The sequence below is a fragment of the Tamandua tetradactyla genome, chromosome 8 (genome assembly GCF_023851605.1).
Source record: "Tamandua tetradactyla isolate mTamTet1 chromosome 8, mTamTet1.pri, whole genome shotgun sequence".
In the NCBI taxonomy this organism is placed as follows: Eukaryota; Metazoa; Chordata; class Mammalia; order Pilosa; family Myrmecophagidae; genus Tamandua; species Tamandua tetradactyla.
In genome coordinates, this window is record NC_135334.1 from 98,045,548 (window position 1) to 98,061,812 (window position 16,265).

The following is a 16,265-nucleotide window of genomic DNA, read 5'->3' on the forward strand; positions in this document are numbered from 1 at the left end:
TCTACTTTCCTCTTTGATATTTTGATTTTAGGAAACTTTTCTCCACACATTTGCACTGAAAAATAAAAATAATAAAACATCTAAAAATATAATTTGAACTTGTTACTTCTTTCCTCTGCTTACTCTTTTTCTTTTTTGCTTAAAGTAGATTGAGAACATTTTCTCCTGTCTGCAGAGTGAGCATCACATATTAAGTACCAATTGAGAATTAATATCTCATTCCACTCCCTTAATATCCCTGAGTTGTCATCAAAATATAATTTTTTGGTACATGCTACATACCCAGTAGCTTGTAAAGAGTTGTGGTGAGTATAGTAGAGAATAATCTATAGATATTTATTATAGCTTTATGAATCTCTGAGTCAAAGCTTCTGTGTGTATTTCAGGTTTCAATGTTAACCACTTGGATATTGCTCCAAGATATGCCAGTATTTTAATGGGCATTTCGAATGGTGTGGGCACATTGTCAGGAATGGTTTGCCCTATCATTGTTGGTGCAATGACAAAGAATAAGGTAAGATGGAGCAAAACGGATGTTCTGTTGTAGAAGATTCACTCTCATGGTTGGGAAAAGAGTTCCAATGTCCTGTTTGGCATTCTCTTTCTGGTCCAGTCACCACACTTATGAATAGAGAAGATAATTGAGGCTCAAAAGAAAATATCTCCTTAGGAACTCTGAGGAAGCCCACTTCCCCAGACAATGAGCAATATGCTTCTCGATGCCTTTTAACTTTACTGATATCCCTGCAGAGGCAAATACTCTTTTTACTCCTTACTTATTAGAAATAGCAAACAGGGATCTTCTGAGCTTTATTTTGTAACTTCTTGACAGTTATCCCTGGAAGGGTATTATTATGAGCTGTTTGTCCTTATGTGTAGTGTTTCAAAATAAAGTTTTACCTGAAGGAAAAGGAACAAAGGTTGTGGGAGAAAAAAGATAATTAAATCAATGAAACTGAAAATAAAGAATACAAGCTTTTTATTTTATTAAGGAGACTATAGATATATTTGGAATTTTATTTCAGAACTTTTAGATTAAAAAATTTTAAATAATGGAAATCGTAGTATCTTAGAAAGTTTCTATCAGAGTATTTGCTTTGTCTAATTAGACCATATGTTTCCCTTGAAGATGGTATTTTTTATGAAAAGCTTGATAGTGGAATACTCAGTGACGTTGTTAAGCTTTTCAACCATGGGAAGGTGGTTGTCACAGTGTCACTTTTTGTCACTGCAGTCACGCGAGGAGTGGCAGTATGTCTTCCTGATTGCTGCCCTAGTCCATTATGGCGGAGTCATATTTTATGCAATATTTGCCTCGGGAGAGAAGCAACCCTGGGCAGACCCTGAGGAAACAAGTGAAGAAAAATGTGGATTTATCCATGAAGATGAACTTGATGAAGAAACAGGGGACATAACTCAAAATTACATCAATTATGGTACCACCAAGTCCTATGGTGCCACAACACAGGCCAATGGAGGTTGGCCCAATGGGTGGGAAAAGAAAGAAGAATTTGTACAAGAAGTACAAGACTCATACACCTACAAGGACCGGGATGATTATTCATAACAAAGCTACTGGCTGAATTATTTTTAGCATTTGTGATTAAATTAATTGTGATTGCACACAAACCTGTGTGGTGTAAACATGTAAACATATTAACCTGACAAAGTCTTGCTGTAAAAATGAAATCAAAACAAACCCACGAAGTTACCATCAAGTGCAATCTGTAGCAGTTGTGAAATTAAAAACCATTGCCATTGAGGTCATCCATTCTTGTGTTTGTGATTTAAAGGCTGACTGATCAAAATTGTAGAAGCAACTAGTTACTCATTGGATTCATATGAGCTAAAACTCACCACCATTTACTAAAGCACAACTGAAGCAGTTGGCACATTCCATCCTACAAAGGTTAGGAAGCCAAAGCTACTTGATCATGAAAAATGCACTTATGTATTTGTTACACTGTATTGCAAGATATCACTCAGAAGTCCTGTTTTTGTTTTTGTCTTTGTTTTTTTTTTCAAAGAGTAAAACTGTCCTGTTGCTGCATCAGATTTGGCAACGTTTATTATGTGTAAAGCATGAAATTGGGTTATCTCTCAATTGGAGAAGTATGTTGTGAGCTAGCAACTAGCAAGTTGTATTGAATACTTACTGGGATTACATAGTGTGGGCTATTTTGCTGGACCTCGAATGGAATATCCGGCAGTGTTTTATATGAAATGCTTGGACACAAACACCTATTTCTGTGAAAGACCTTGTAGAGTGAGGGGTATGCTTCCTGTTCTTCCATTCATTTACCAAACAGTACGAAACATGTCACATTTCAATAAAATCTGACTTTTCATGTAGCATATCAGATAACTTTTTTGCAAAAAAAATATATAAATGAAATAGACTTCAGTGTATTTTTTATTACAACTTTTTACTGGTTGTAACTTGCATTAGAAAAAATGATGTATACACCTTTAAGAATCTAATAAGCTATTTGCTATGGAGATATAGCCCTTAAAATGCAATATCAATACAGGATATAGAAAATTGTTTAGAAACCCTTCTTCCCTAAAAATCAAATGTATATGAAACTTGTGCCACAGAGCTATATATAGTGTGAAAAGATAAACTTAATAGAGATATTGTAAGTAGAAAATTTTTATTATTTTAAAGGCCCACTTAAAATATATTTGTCTTAAATACATAGGACAATAAATTATATGAAAATTATATCTATGTATCTGTATAGCTTATGCATATCCATGCACAGAAACATAAGAACCAATCTTCACACAAAACCAAAAATAGCATACACCTAATGTTGGGTTAGGGGACTGCAATTTCTACTTTCATAGAGTTATAGAATTTTAGACGGGGAAGAGGCAATTTGCTTGTTATTTCTTAATATAACTAAACAGGAATTGCAACATTTGTGTACCAAGCAATAAGTGCAATGCGTAAAATTTCCTGTCTGCATATTATATTCATTTTTGCTTATAGTAGCTGTCTGGGTGGTTAAAATGACTTTTTCTTCTTAAAGAGATAACATCAGCCCTCTTAATGTTCTAAAATGATAACAATGCATTTCCCAATTCAAATCAAAACATTATTGGTGTTTTTAAATGTCTCTTCTGGATATTTGATCTGTTCATTGTATTGTGCTAGTGACTGGAGGCCCTGCTACTGCAAATATAAAACAAAGTTTGTTTCAAAAAATGCAAACCATTCCTGACCTTAAGAAAAATAAAAAAATCTTTTGCTTTGTCTCAAAGTGATGTAATGTGATTATAGCTTTTATTGTGTTGAATGAAAAGATGTGGAATGTTATTTTGTTGCTGCAAAAAAGTGTTAATAAAATGCTCTATTTATCCTTTTGTAAAAAATACATTAATCTGGGTTTATTTCATTTAGTGTGTAGTTGTAATGTGAATTTAGCTGGTGTATAACCCCCTCCCCGCCCCCCACAAAATCTATGCTTTGAAATATCATCCCTTATAGCCACTTAATTTTTAATGGAAGAATGGGGTATTCTTTAGATTGCATGGGAATTGGTTCCACAGAAAGAGTTTTAAATCAAGAATTATGTCTCTAAGTTAAACTCCATGTTTTCATTGATAGTCTTCTCACAACTGCTGCTTTGTTTAAAGAATAATTTAGTGAGAAACATCAAATTAATCATTTTATGAAAGCATCTTATGAATTCCACAAGGACCCTACCCTCCCAAGAAAATATCTTTTTACTCCCAGCTTACAAGTGAAGAAACTGAAACTCAGAGAAGTAACATTCCCAAGAGAAAATAGAGTAATGAGATATGTTTCAGTCAAACTATCAAGCAGTGAGAAAAGTTTATCAAGGTAGTAAATGTCTTTGTAGCTGAAAAGAGCACCATTTAGTTCGGATTTAACAGATGTATGGAAAGGGAAGGTTATAACTAGGTAGTTGTTCTAGTTTGCTAGCTGCCAGAATGCAACACACCAGAGATGGATTGGCTTTCAATAAAAGAGGATTTATTTAGTTACTGTATAGTTCTTCAGATGAAAGGCAGCTAACTTTCAACTGAGGTTCTTTCTTAAGTGGGAAGGCACAGGGCAATCTTTGCTGGCCTTCTCTCCAGGCCTCTGGGTTCCAACAACTTTCCCTTGGTGATTTCTTTCTGCATCTCCAAAGGCCTGGGCTGAGCTGCGAGTGCTGAGATGAGGTATGCTGAGCTGCTTGGGCTGTGCTACCTTAAGTGCTCTCATTTAAGCATCAGCCAATTAAATCAAACATCATTCATTGCAGCAGGCACGCCTCCTAGCTGACTGCAGATGTAATCAGCAACAGATGAGGCTCACATGCCATTGGCTCATGTCCACAGCAATGGAACTAGGCACCTTCACCTGGCCAATTGACACCTGACTCTAACTACCATAGTAGCCTTAGAATCTGAAACTGATAGAATTTAGTGGCTGAAAAGGATTCATGATATGATCATTTGATTTCCCTTATTTAACAAATGAAGACACTGGAGATCAATAAGGAGAATGGACCTGCTTGTGGGAACACAGAGAGAATGCTATGGATTTGGAACTATTATGATTAGCTGTGCCTTTGCTGTTTATTCTTTTTAAATCAGAGTTTTCATTTAAGGAAGTAATTAAGTGGATTTAATTTATTTATTGCTTTGGCCACTGCCCCACCCACACGACTGTACCCACAGAATGTGTGGAAGGTGGGAGGTGAGGGAACACGTTTTCTCTTCCAAGAACCCTCTGCATAAAGAAACACTAGTCTGAGACCCAGCCAAAGTATTAAAAAATCATATATCATCTCTGCATAACTCAATGACAGGAATGAAAATGTCTTCACTTGAATATTCATGATTTCCAAAATTCCATAACCTGCACGTTCACATTTCCTGTAAGAAAATTGTTCTAATGATGTCTCTAAGTATTTCCACTGGCCACATTCATTTCCTCTTATCGTGATCATACAAAGTCATCTTCTCCTTCCCCTCCTCTCTTTTCCTTTCTCATTTTCCACCTTCTCATCCTAATGCTTATTCCCATCTGGATCTTTATGTATATCTAGTATTTTGTAATTTGCAATATGATTTCCCATGCATTACCCTATTTTATCCTCCCATCTGCCTTATAAAAGAGAAGGCCATGTATCGTTATCAGTATTTCTTTTTCCAAGTAAAATGTCTGGGACTAACAGAGTAAAATTACCTCCCTAAAGTTTCCCCAGGCAGGGCTGGAACTAGAATACTGATCTTGTCACAGCAAGTAGCATTTTCCTTTTATTTTTAAATCCTTTTATTGCTCTTCTAATTATAAACATAATATTTGCTTATGGGAGGAGAAAGAGGAAAGCTTCATTAGGTCAAGAATAGTATTTTTAACAAAAGAGAGAACAAAGGTAAGCAATAATCCTGCTTTCCAAAGATAAGCACTTTTAATATTGTTAGAAACTTTCTATGAAAAATACACATAAAACTCACATATATTTTGTGATTTACAAATTTCAAATCTTCCTTGATCTAATTTTGCAATCCACTTTTTCCATTTACATTATATCATGTTCATTTTCCTTTCTGAATGATAAACTCTCTGTAGCTAATATTCTATTGCATATAATGAACTATGTCATAACCTACTTATTTAACCCACACCTTATTTATGAACATGTTAGTCATTTCCAATCTTTAGCTACTATGAACACTGGTGTTACAAATATTCTTGTATGTTCATCTTTGCACCCCTCTCCCTTTATCTTTCTGCTCGTGTGGATCTTTTGGAAAATACACAAATGCATGGCACATATACCCACTTTTTTTTCTTTTTGTAAAAATGGGTCCATAATGATTTATTAATACTTTGAGATCTCACACACCTATATATATATATATAATACACATTCCCTTTTTTATACCATGTTAACATCTATGGCATCCTCACTACATGCCAAGGAATACTGATAACATTTAAACAACATAGTATGTGCCATACCCAGTACTATTTCAAATAAATTAACTATTTATCCTCACAAAACCCCTTCAAAAGTTCGTATTGAAATTAGTCATATTGCATAGATGCAAGATGTGGTAGTGAGGTTCAGGTGTCAGCTTGTCCAGGTGACAATGCCCCATTGTTCTGTTGCTGTGGACTTAAATCATCAGCATGTGAAATTCATCTGTGACTGATTACACCTGCGGTCAGCTAAGGGGAGTGCCTTCCACAATGAGTGAGGTTTAATTTAATTAGCTGGAGGCTTAAAAGAGAGAGGTCAGAAGGGCGCTCAACACAGCATAGCCCAAGCAGCTCAGCTCAGACATATGGAGAGGCAGAAAAGACTCACCCCAGAGAAAGCCTTTGGAACCCAGAAGCCAGGAGAGAAGCCAGCCGTCATCGCCCTGTGCCTTCCCATCTAACAGAGAACCTCAGGTGAAAGTTAGCTGACTTTCCTCTGAAGAACTATATTTTTAACCAAACAAATCCCCTTATTAAAAGTCAATCCATCTCTGGTGTGTTGCATTCTGTCAGCTTTGGCAGACTACAACACAAGAACTAAGATGTCACTCAGTTGTGTTTTGATTCATTTAACCTTCACATCAGTCCTGTAATATCTGTGCATCTTTTTACAAATGGGGAAATTTAGACAGAAAAATTTAGTACCTTGTACCTCTTGATGGCCTAGTTAGGTGGGTGATACATGGATTCAGGTCATATCAGCCCTTTTAACCTCCTTGCCTGCTTTTCTTTTTTCTCTGATGGCTAATGAGCAATTTGTGAGAATACACTGTGAAAATATCCTGACCCTCAACAAACCTTGTTCTCTAGTTTTAACATTATTGAGGCTTCTTGCCCAAGCCAGTGTATAAAATGATGGCTACAAACTTTCCAACTCCACCACTTCTTCCACTGTATTATTTTAATATTTTTTACATGGGCGGGCACCAGGAATTGAACCCAGGTCTCTGGCATGGCAGGCAAGATCTCTGCCTGCTGAGCCACCATGCCCCCCCCCCTCCACTTTATGTCGTCATTGGCATAAAACAAAAATAAACCTCCCCAACTTATAATAATAAAACATGGGAAACTGCCATATAAAATCACAGGACAAATGAAAAGCATCAGATTGTTCCCAAAATTCGCATGACAATAAATTTGGTTAGTACATAAAAAAAGTGAATCATGATAAGAAAAAATCATGCATTTTGCTTTAACACTTCTTTGAGCTATGAACATTAATAATTTGCATGCAATGACCATGGCCTACTAAATACAATGAGTGATGAATTATTACTATTATTTTACATATTTTTTTTTGCATGGACAGGCTTTGGGAAATGAACACTGGCATCTGGCAAGGCAGGTGAGAACAATGCCACTGAGCCACCATTGCCCGCCAGATGAATTATTTTATATGTACATTTCTAATTCAATATATAAAGACTAGGGGAGGACAGTTTTGATCCCAGAGCCAAATCACAGAAGCTTAAAGAATAACTTTTTTGAAAAATGCTATTTTGTCTATTAAGAATCATGTTTTTGGCAGGGAGGGGGCAATAATAGCTTTCCTATCAGCTTTAAATATTCAACAGTTGGAAATCACTAACCTTACAATTAAAAAGGAGCATTTCCCAAAGCAGTCAGTATTCTGCGTCAGGAAGTCCAGTACCCCAGGAAATTTCTGTTATCCCTTCACCCAACTCCACAATGCTCTACCGAAGAAGGTTCCACTGAAAAGAGCTGTTTTAGTCAGTTCTGTTTCGGAGGGGAGATATTTGGGAGCATAGACAACTTTTTCATCTATTAAACTAGAAGGAATAGTAATTTGCAAAGTGTTTTCTCATATTCCAATCCACAAAAGAGCAGGCACTGTTGGGACCTGAGGGTAAAAATCTGCAACATTACCAGTCTGTGTGCCCTGTAAGCAGGAAACATGGAGAACGTGGTGAGACCCATGCTCAGGGGTCCGTGGCACCATAGAGCCGATTGTGCACCAGGTCCATCATTAATTGCAATCACGGAGGAGCCCTTTTGTTGATATTGCATTCTCATCAAAGGCTTTTCATTAAGACCTTGTTCCTCTGAACACATGTGGGGCACCACATGCTGTCCTTCAGGTATGGGGGTGGAAAACTGCAGGCAGCTAACAAGAAGAGCACACCCTTGGTTTTCAGAGGCTCAGGCTTGTCCAGCATGAAATTGCAGGTGAACCCAGCCACCTGTGTTTGCACGGAGACTTCTTCCATGGACCGCATACCACCTGACACCTCAGGCCCCTTGTGGCGATTCCACTGCCTCTTTCCTCCTGGCCCTGGCTGCACTTCTCATCCAGAAGGTCAACTTAGCCTCCTGGACAGAAGCCCATATCCACACCTTTAACCTCTGCAATCACATGAATATTCAAGTCACCATCTCTGGTTTATTCTTCCCGCGTTTAGCTATGGGAGTGGCACGACTGGCATTTGGCTTTCTGGGGATTCATTTACTAGTTCACTTAATAAAAGGCCGTGCGAGGCACTGAGGTACAGTGGTGAGAAGGCCAACCCAATCCTGATTTTGTGGAATCTGAATTCCAGTCCACTCCCTGAGGTGTTTGCAGTGCCCCCCGCTGCGCGGTCAGACCCTGCAGAGGTTACCTAGAGAGAAGGCTCCCGGACATGGGGTTTCTCTAACTTAAGCAAGAAAGGATTTTTCTTAACCCAAAAACTCCCAAAGGGGGCAGTCTTCAAGATGCTCCCCATGTCGATGATTTATTTACGTGTTTGTTTGTCTGCTTGTTTTGTTTCAGGTGAGGAAGATTTTCTCACCCTCAGATACCCCCAGGCTGTATGGAGTTTCCGCAGTGAGGAGGGATAAGCATCTATTATCTCCAGGACCTGAGTCCCTGCAGAAGGGGAAGTGGTCTGAAGTTATAAACGCATTTCCCATTTCTCCTTCAAATTGCTTTTTCTGCTTGTGTTTCTCTCCTGCTTTTCCCATGAATTATGTATTTTCTCTTTCCATCTTTTCCTTTGTTTATATGCTGCCTCCCTGAGTTTTAATCACAGTAACTACTAACATGTAATTCTTTATTTATATAATGATAAAAATTGCATGATTTTTGCTTTTCTCTCTCTCTGGGTCCTCATGCAAGACCTCAAACCATACTTTCATTGGCTTGCTGTCTACAATACTTTTTCTGAGGAGGGTGATCTAATGCTATTCAGTCCATTAAAATGCTTAAGCTTCTCCAAGCTTTCCTCTTAAGGCAGTCAGACACCCAAAAAGCTATATAGTTTGAACATACCACTCATCACCCTCATAAATTCAGTAGCTTTATTGAACGAAACCCTCAGCTTTCACAGAATGAAAAGAAAGAAAAAAAACCCTTCCATTTTTGTTAAATCACTTCTGAGGATATGTTTTATTACTTTCACTGACAGGCATGAGGTAAAGATTTTTGTGATCTTGAGAGTCTGAGGAATACTTTTCCTGATGCATTAGTGATGCTTAGATATGAAAGGACATGGAGCCCCTCATGCTTCTTTCTTTCTCCCATAGTCTAAAAATTCTCAAACACACATTTTTTTTTTGCCGTAATTGTTGTTTTTACCTCTCTTTTGTATTTGAATTTGTTTTCTTTTACTCTTTGTTTGTATAGATGTTATTTGGCATTGATTTTGTTTTAAAGGAGGATGTGGAAGAATAATATAATAGTAATAAGAATAGTATAATAGTAATAATAATAATAATAATATGATTATTTATATAGGGTTTATGAAATGCCAGCCGCTGTTCTCAGAGTTTATACATATCAAATCAATTAATCTTCAAAATAATCCTGTGGGGCAGATAATATTTTAAGCTTCTTTATGTAAATGAGGAAATTTAGGTATAGAGAAGTTAAGTAACTTATCCAAAGTCACACAGCTAATAGGGGGTGAAGTCAGATGTGAATGCAAACATTCTGGTTCTAGATTTTAAACTAGCGCTACAGTTCATGGCCTCTAAATATGATTTGTAGTTGGATTTGATGGTTAAATCAAATAATATATGTAAAATGTTTAACATAGCACCCTTCGTATTAATAGATATTTAACAAAGGTAGTTTCTCTTTCTCCTTTTCCCATGATGCTAAGTAAATCCTCAAGTATGACTTCAATGTCAAATTCATTACATTGAAAATGTAATGTAATGAATACATTGGGAAACATCCCTAAATATTTTTATTTTGACCACGTTAAATTACCTAGAATGGTTACCTAAATTATTTTTCAACTTATATTTAGTGATTTTTATATGACAAAAAGGAAGTACAGTACAATAGGCACTACACACTGCTATTATATAAAATATAAATATATATTTATAAAAATATAAAATGCTATATATATAAAATATAAATATGTATTTATAAAAATATAAAATAATATATACTGTATAGTAAGAGTACAAAGACGTGGATTGCATCTGGAGAGGACATTCAAGAAGCTAACTTGTTAAGCAACAAATATTTATTGAGAATCTATTATGTGACAAGTGCTGGAATACATGGGGAGAAAGACTAAATGGGTCTCACCTTCATAGAGTTCTGAATATAGTGGGATAATAGAAAAGAAATGAATAGAAAAATCTGTTACAATTTTGATGGAAGCTATAAAAGAGAAGCATAGATACAATAGGAAGTTTCAATTGGGGAAATTACCTGGTCTTTGAGTTGAGGAACAGTTTCTCAGGGATGTGACATTCAACATGAGACCTCAAAAATGAATATGAATTAGTGTGGCAGAGAGTGATAGAAGAGTGCCTCAGAGGAAATAGCATTGTAGAGACCCCAGTGTGGGAAAGAGCTTGGTAAGTAATTATTTTAATTATTTGAGCATTAGCACTACCCAAATACTAGTAAGTATACATATAGAGTAACTTGTTCAATATGTTTAAATTCTAATCAGCTACACTTCAGTCTAGCACACTAAAACATTTTTCAAGAACTACAATATTTGCCCATTTATTTCTTCATTCCACATCTGTTGAACCGTGTGCTGGCCCATTACTACACTCTGACTATACAAAAATATATGAGGCATGATCTCTGTCGTTGATAAACTCACAGTTTAGTGGAGAAGATGGACAGATAATCAGAGATGGGAATAGAATGTCATCAAAACAAAGAGAAGGAAATTTCTTGTTCAGAATCTCCCATTTGGATGGCAAATTCCACATGTCAACATTCATATGCTGAATCATTTATTACAAAGGCACACCCCTTTACAGGTTCAGAGAACTTTTACATACCATTGTTCATAATTTGCTGGTAAGCATTTATGTATGTTTAGGTATTTAACATCTAATTCTCTTGCTAAACTTTAAATGCCATGAGAGGAAAGAACCATGTATCTTGTTCTCCATGCCATATCCAGAGCCTGGAATTAATTAAGAGTTCAAAAATATTATTGAGTGAATGGAAGAAAGAATGGTCATATTTGATATGTATGGCAGATTCTGGAGTAAACAGAGTACTATTATGCTTGCCATTAATGGAATTCTTTTGAAAAAAAAGGGAGGTCAAAGAAACATTGATGATGCTGAGCCAAACTTTGAAAGAGGAATAGATGTTTGTTTACCATATAAGGGGAAGAAAGGCATAGACGCAGAGGCCAAACATTAGCAAGTCATGGAAATGTGTCAACCATTGGGTATTTGGAGAGGAGTTAGCTGAGTGCTGTGGTCAGAGTATCAAATGTTCTTAGGAACAGATATCAGGCTGAGTAGGGCAGTTAAAGTAGCTGCACAGCACCTTTGATGCCACACTAGGATGTTCAGAATTATCAAATAATTGAAGAACTTTTAAAAGTGGAAATCTGAGATGATCAGATCTAGCTTATTGATAATGCATGGGAGTGGGGAGAGACTGGAAGCAGGTTCTGCATGAGAGCACCAAGGGAGTCACAGAGTGGGAGGATTGTGTGCCTGTGACTGTGGTGTCTTTCCAGCTGAAGGCAAAAGCTTGCTGTATGTTTCTTCCATATCTACCCACTCGCAACTCAAAACCAAAAGCAGGATGTGAACAATCAAAAGGGGTTGACAAATGCATGATTCACAATTTCTGCATCTCATGGTGCAATTTGAAGTCAGAGTAACTCACTTGTTCCTGACCTCTACAAATATTCTAGACCAAGAGAACCATGCACAATATCTACCACGTGCATATAACTGTTCTTATCTCTCTCTCTCTTTCTTCTCTTTAGAAATCCTGTCTGACGCATTAAGGATCTTCACAAGGAGAAAAGGAAGTGTCTCAGTTTTTACTTTATTTTCCCCTCTCATATCCAGGGGCATATTTATGCCAGAGGTATCCTCAAGTCAGTTTCTCTCTTCAAGAAAATAAATGAATTCAACCCAAAGAACAATAGACTCTTCTTAGTGGAAGAGTCAATTTAAGCTTATGAATACAAAATCATCATTCTTCTGTGCTTTTCTTTATTCAATTTCTTTCTTTCTTTTCTTCATTTCTTGACAGAGCATGATTCTGTATCATGTGCCTAGAAATAGAAATGAAAGTTGATGAATTACCTGAGGACTTTCCATGTAAGAATGTCACTTGAAGATCAGTAATGATGAACTGTATGCTTGCTTGTATTAAGAACCATATAAAGTGGTGGCTGATTTCAAATACCCTCTTCACTAGGGGTTGCCTAGTGTAATGGGAAAACCAGTGGACTTGGCTTCACATCATACTGCTAGCCGTTTGTGCACAAACCACTTAAATTCTCTAAGCCTCATATTTTCATCTGCAGAATGTGTATGTCAATGTATAACTCACTAATTAAAAAATATTAAGTGAGATGATTTTTTTTAAAAGCTTTGTAAATTTTTATAAAGTGCCAAACAAATGTAGGGATTTAGTGAAGATAGTAGGTCTTCCATAAGCTTCTAGTAGAAGGGAACTATTTAACTGGATGCAAAACTATTATGCCATCAGTAACTAAGAATATTTTATGATATAGTACAGGTTTCAAAATGCATCCGAACTTTCTCATTTACTTGATTTTCATCATATTGTGAGGTAAAATGGAGAAGGGAGACTTAGGAAGAGTCTTCTATCTATCAAGTTTGGGTTTAGAACCAAGAAATAGTGCTAATTCAGATATACCACAGTTCTTGTTTTGAGATGGGCCAGACCCAAGTGATATCAGAGGGGTGGTATTTGGAAAAAAGCTTGTGCCAGTTTGAAACTATTGTGCACTCCAGAAAAGCTATGTTCTTTAATCCGCATTCAATATTTCTGGGTGGGATCATTTTTATTGTTTCCGTGGAGATGTGATCCACCCCATTGTGGATGGCACCTTTTGATTAGGTAGTTTCCATGGAACAGTGTGTTTCCACACGTTCAAGGTGGGGTCACTAACTGGAGCCCTTTAAGAGGGAACCATTTTGAAAAAGATTCAGTGCTAACAGAGCCCACATAGGCAGAGACCCTTGCAGATGCAGAAGGAAAATATCCCCAGGGAAGTCCTTTGAAACAAGAAGCCAGAGACCCCAGCTGACAGAGGTGCTCCAGACCCATCAGCCTTTCTTGAACCAAGGTATCTTTCTCTGGATGACTTAGTTTGGACATTTTTATAGCCTTAGAACTGTAAACTTGCAACTTGATTAATTCCCTTTTTATAAGCCATTTCATTTCTGGTATATCACATTCTAGCAGCTTAAACAAACTAAAACAGAGCTGCTCTCTAGGAAGGGTGGGCTCAGTGGAGACACCCTTAGGGTGAAGGGAACATGAGCAGGCACATGACTGCATGCAAACCATCAGAAGGGATGGGGAGAAAGGTGACACTAAGAAGGAAAGGAATGGGCATAGAAGGGTCATATACCATGCTTTTCACTGCTTACTGACAGCATGTAACTTTTATTTCCATGTAGCCCTGATATGTTATTACTTTATTATTTGTGTTTTTACTTGTGCTTTCCAGCTAACTCATTGAAGGGTGGGGGCATATTTGCTCTTCATATTTTCTGATACTGTCCCAAATTGCACCTCCCATCTAATAAACTACTAATTGAGTGGAGGGGAATGGTATTCCCCTCAGGTATTAGGAGACCTTAAGGCTGAGAACAGGTTTTAAGATCTTTTTTAGTTATAAGTTTCTCCTTTAGTGGTTTTTCCTTTATTTCAGTCTTTTCTTATAGGGAAAAAGGATCTTGAAAAATACTGTTACATTTGCCTTAGTGTGAACATTTGTTTCCCAGCATTTTCTCCAAGAAATGCAGGAACGTGCTCTCCTGATCTCACCACTAACAAGGCAGCAACAGGAAAAATGAACACACATTCTGGACTGTGAGGAAGACATCAAAGGGATGTCGCATTGCCATTCTGCTGACAAGGAGTTGGTCTGACAAGACACGTTGTTGGTCCCCTCAAGGATCAAATGGCAGAAGCCCTATCTAAAAGGGCAAGAAATAAAATGCGCACAGGAGACAGGGACAGGAAACAAGTGTACTTGGCTGTGTGACTGGCATCCCAAATCACTCAACAGCCTGATTTCTACCACATGGCAGTTTGTGTCTTAGTCTATACTTAACAGCAATCTGAAAATTCAATAGAGCTAGTCCATAAAATTTGAACATCAGTCACTGCTGAAGACAGAACTATTATCTGGAGTAATGTGGTCTTTTTTTTTTTTTTAAAATCAGCAACTTTATATATATATCAATGTGATATCTGCAGAGAATGTGCAACTCTGAAAAGTTACCTGAAAATCAAATAAAGCAGAATCATTCTGGATTGCTCTGCTTCTGAGTTCTAATAAGGTCACATAGCAGTTAAAAGTGAAGTCTACTCCTAACTCTGTATCAAGCTTCCATTTTGGGGACCTTCCCTTGGGTTGCCATATCCAGCTGAGTCTCTGACTAGACGTCTGCTATTTGGTGCCCTAGAGAGCTGATCCACCCCAAGCTTGTGTCTGTGCTACTAATAAATGCTTCCATCTCTTGAGAATGTTTCTGCTACTACCACGCTTGTTGAAGGGTATTAATACTTCTCCCACTTATGATCTACCCTTGCCAATAAATTACAAAGAAGATGAGTTTTGAAAGGGACTCCCCTTTCTTCAGGTCGAGGCTGCCTCTTGCCAGGGAACATTGTTTGGCATGCAGAGTTCTGCCTGGGACTCAGCCCCTGATGGCACTGGAGGGGCACAGTTGCTCAAATGTATGGGGCTACCCTTTAGCATTCTAATTCTACCTTTAATTATTCACAGCAGCGTTGAGGATAAAGCTGACATTTTTAACAAATATATATCAAAGAAAGGATCCAGGATTGTAGAAGATTCCAGTACAGAGATGTTCCAATGGCCCATATGGAGGTTACAAACTTTAAGACCTGCAGGTACCAAGCGTATTATGCAACTGAAAGAGGAAGGCTAGTTGGGATGTGGTGACATGGAAAAACTCATGCCCAGCCTGAAGGGGGCAGTAACTACTCAATTCCAGAAGGTGGCTGCCTTATGGGAATGACGCCAGTTTTTCAAGACAGTCTGAAAATCCAGATATTGCTGTGACATCTAACATTTTTTTTTAAATGTTGGCAAATATAATGGCAACCTAAAAAGCAATGCAAGTGGCACAAAACGTCTCCAGGCTAACTGGCTCTCAGTCTCACAATTTGAAACCTCTGGGCCTGCAGTTTTAGAGGCTCTATGTCTTGGACCTTCCTCAGGCATTTCTGTAGGATGCTGTGCATTCATTAACAGGGCTAATTTCCTGGCAAGCTCTAAAGATAACCACCTGCCTTGCACTGGCTTTTCCTCTCCAACTGCAGCTATGCTCAAAAACATCTACCCACCTCTGAGGCTACTCTCAGGGGATTGAAGTCCCAAGTAAGAATGCATTTCCCTTGCCTCTAAGTTTGAGGTTTGCATTTATTCATTCAACAAGTATTTTCTCTATGACCACATATTGGCAAGTATAGTTCCAACTGTTCGTGTGATGCAGTTAATTACTTATCTCAGAGAAAGATTTTTTAAAAAGCAAATAAAGAAATATAATTTCAGAATGCTATGTGTTAGGGCACAAATAAGGGAAAGTGGTACAGTAGAGAAGGCCAGTGGGGACTTGGGCTCTACCATAGATTGGGTTGTCAAGAAAACCTCTGTGAGGAAGAAGCTTAAGTAGGGTTTCTTAGATACAGAAGCTGAGATGGAGATTCTTTGCTGCAAGTTTGCTCTCAGGAGAAAGGACACTAGGGGATAAAGGGAGGGCAGGGGAAGAATGTTAAGTAGGCATGTGGCCTCAATTA

The 16,265-nt window shown here is 37.6% G+C and overlaps 1 protein-coding gene across 1 annotated transcript in view; it reads left to right on the forward strand.

Moving 5' to 3' along the window:
• SLC17A6 (solute carrier family 17 member 6) overlaps window positions 1-1,629 on the forward strand; it is a 37,558-nt gene extending 35,929 nt beyond the window's left edge. Inside the window, exons 11-12 of the mRNA XM_077112272.1 lie at window positions 387-514; window positions 1,235-1,629. Coding sequence (XP_076968387.1) covers window positions 387-514; window positions 1,235-1,567 — 461 coding nt within the window. The 3' untranslated portion in view covers window positions 1,568-1,629. The remainder of the gene's footprint in view (window positions 1-386; window positions 515-1,234) is intronic.
• Window positions 1,630-16,265: the final 14,636 nt, after the last annotated feature.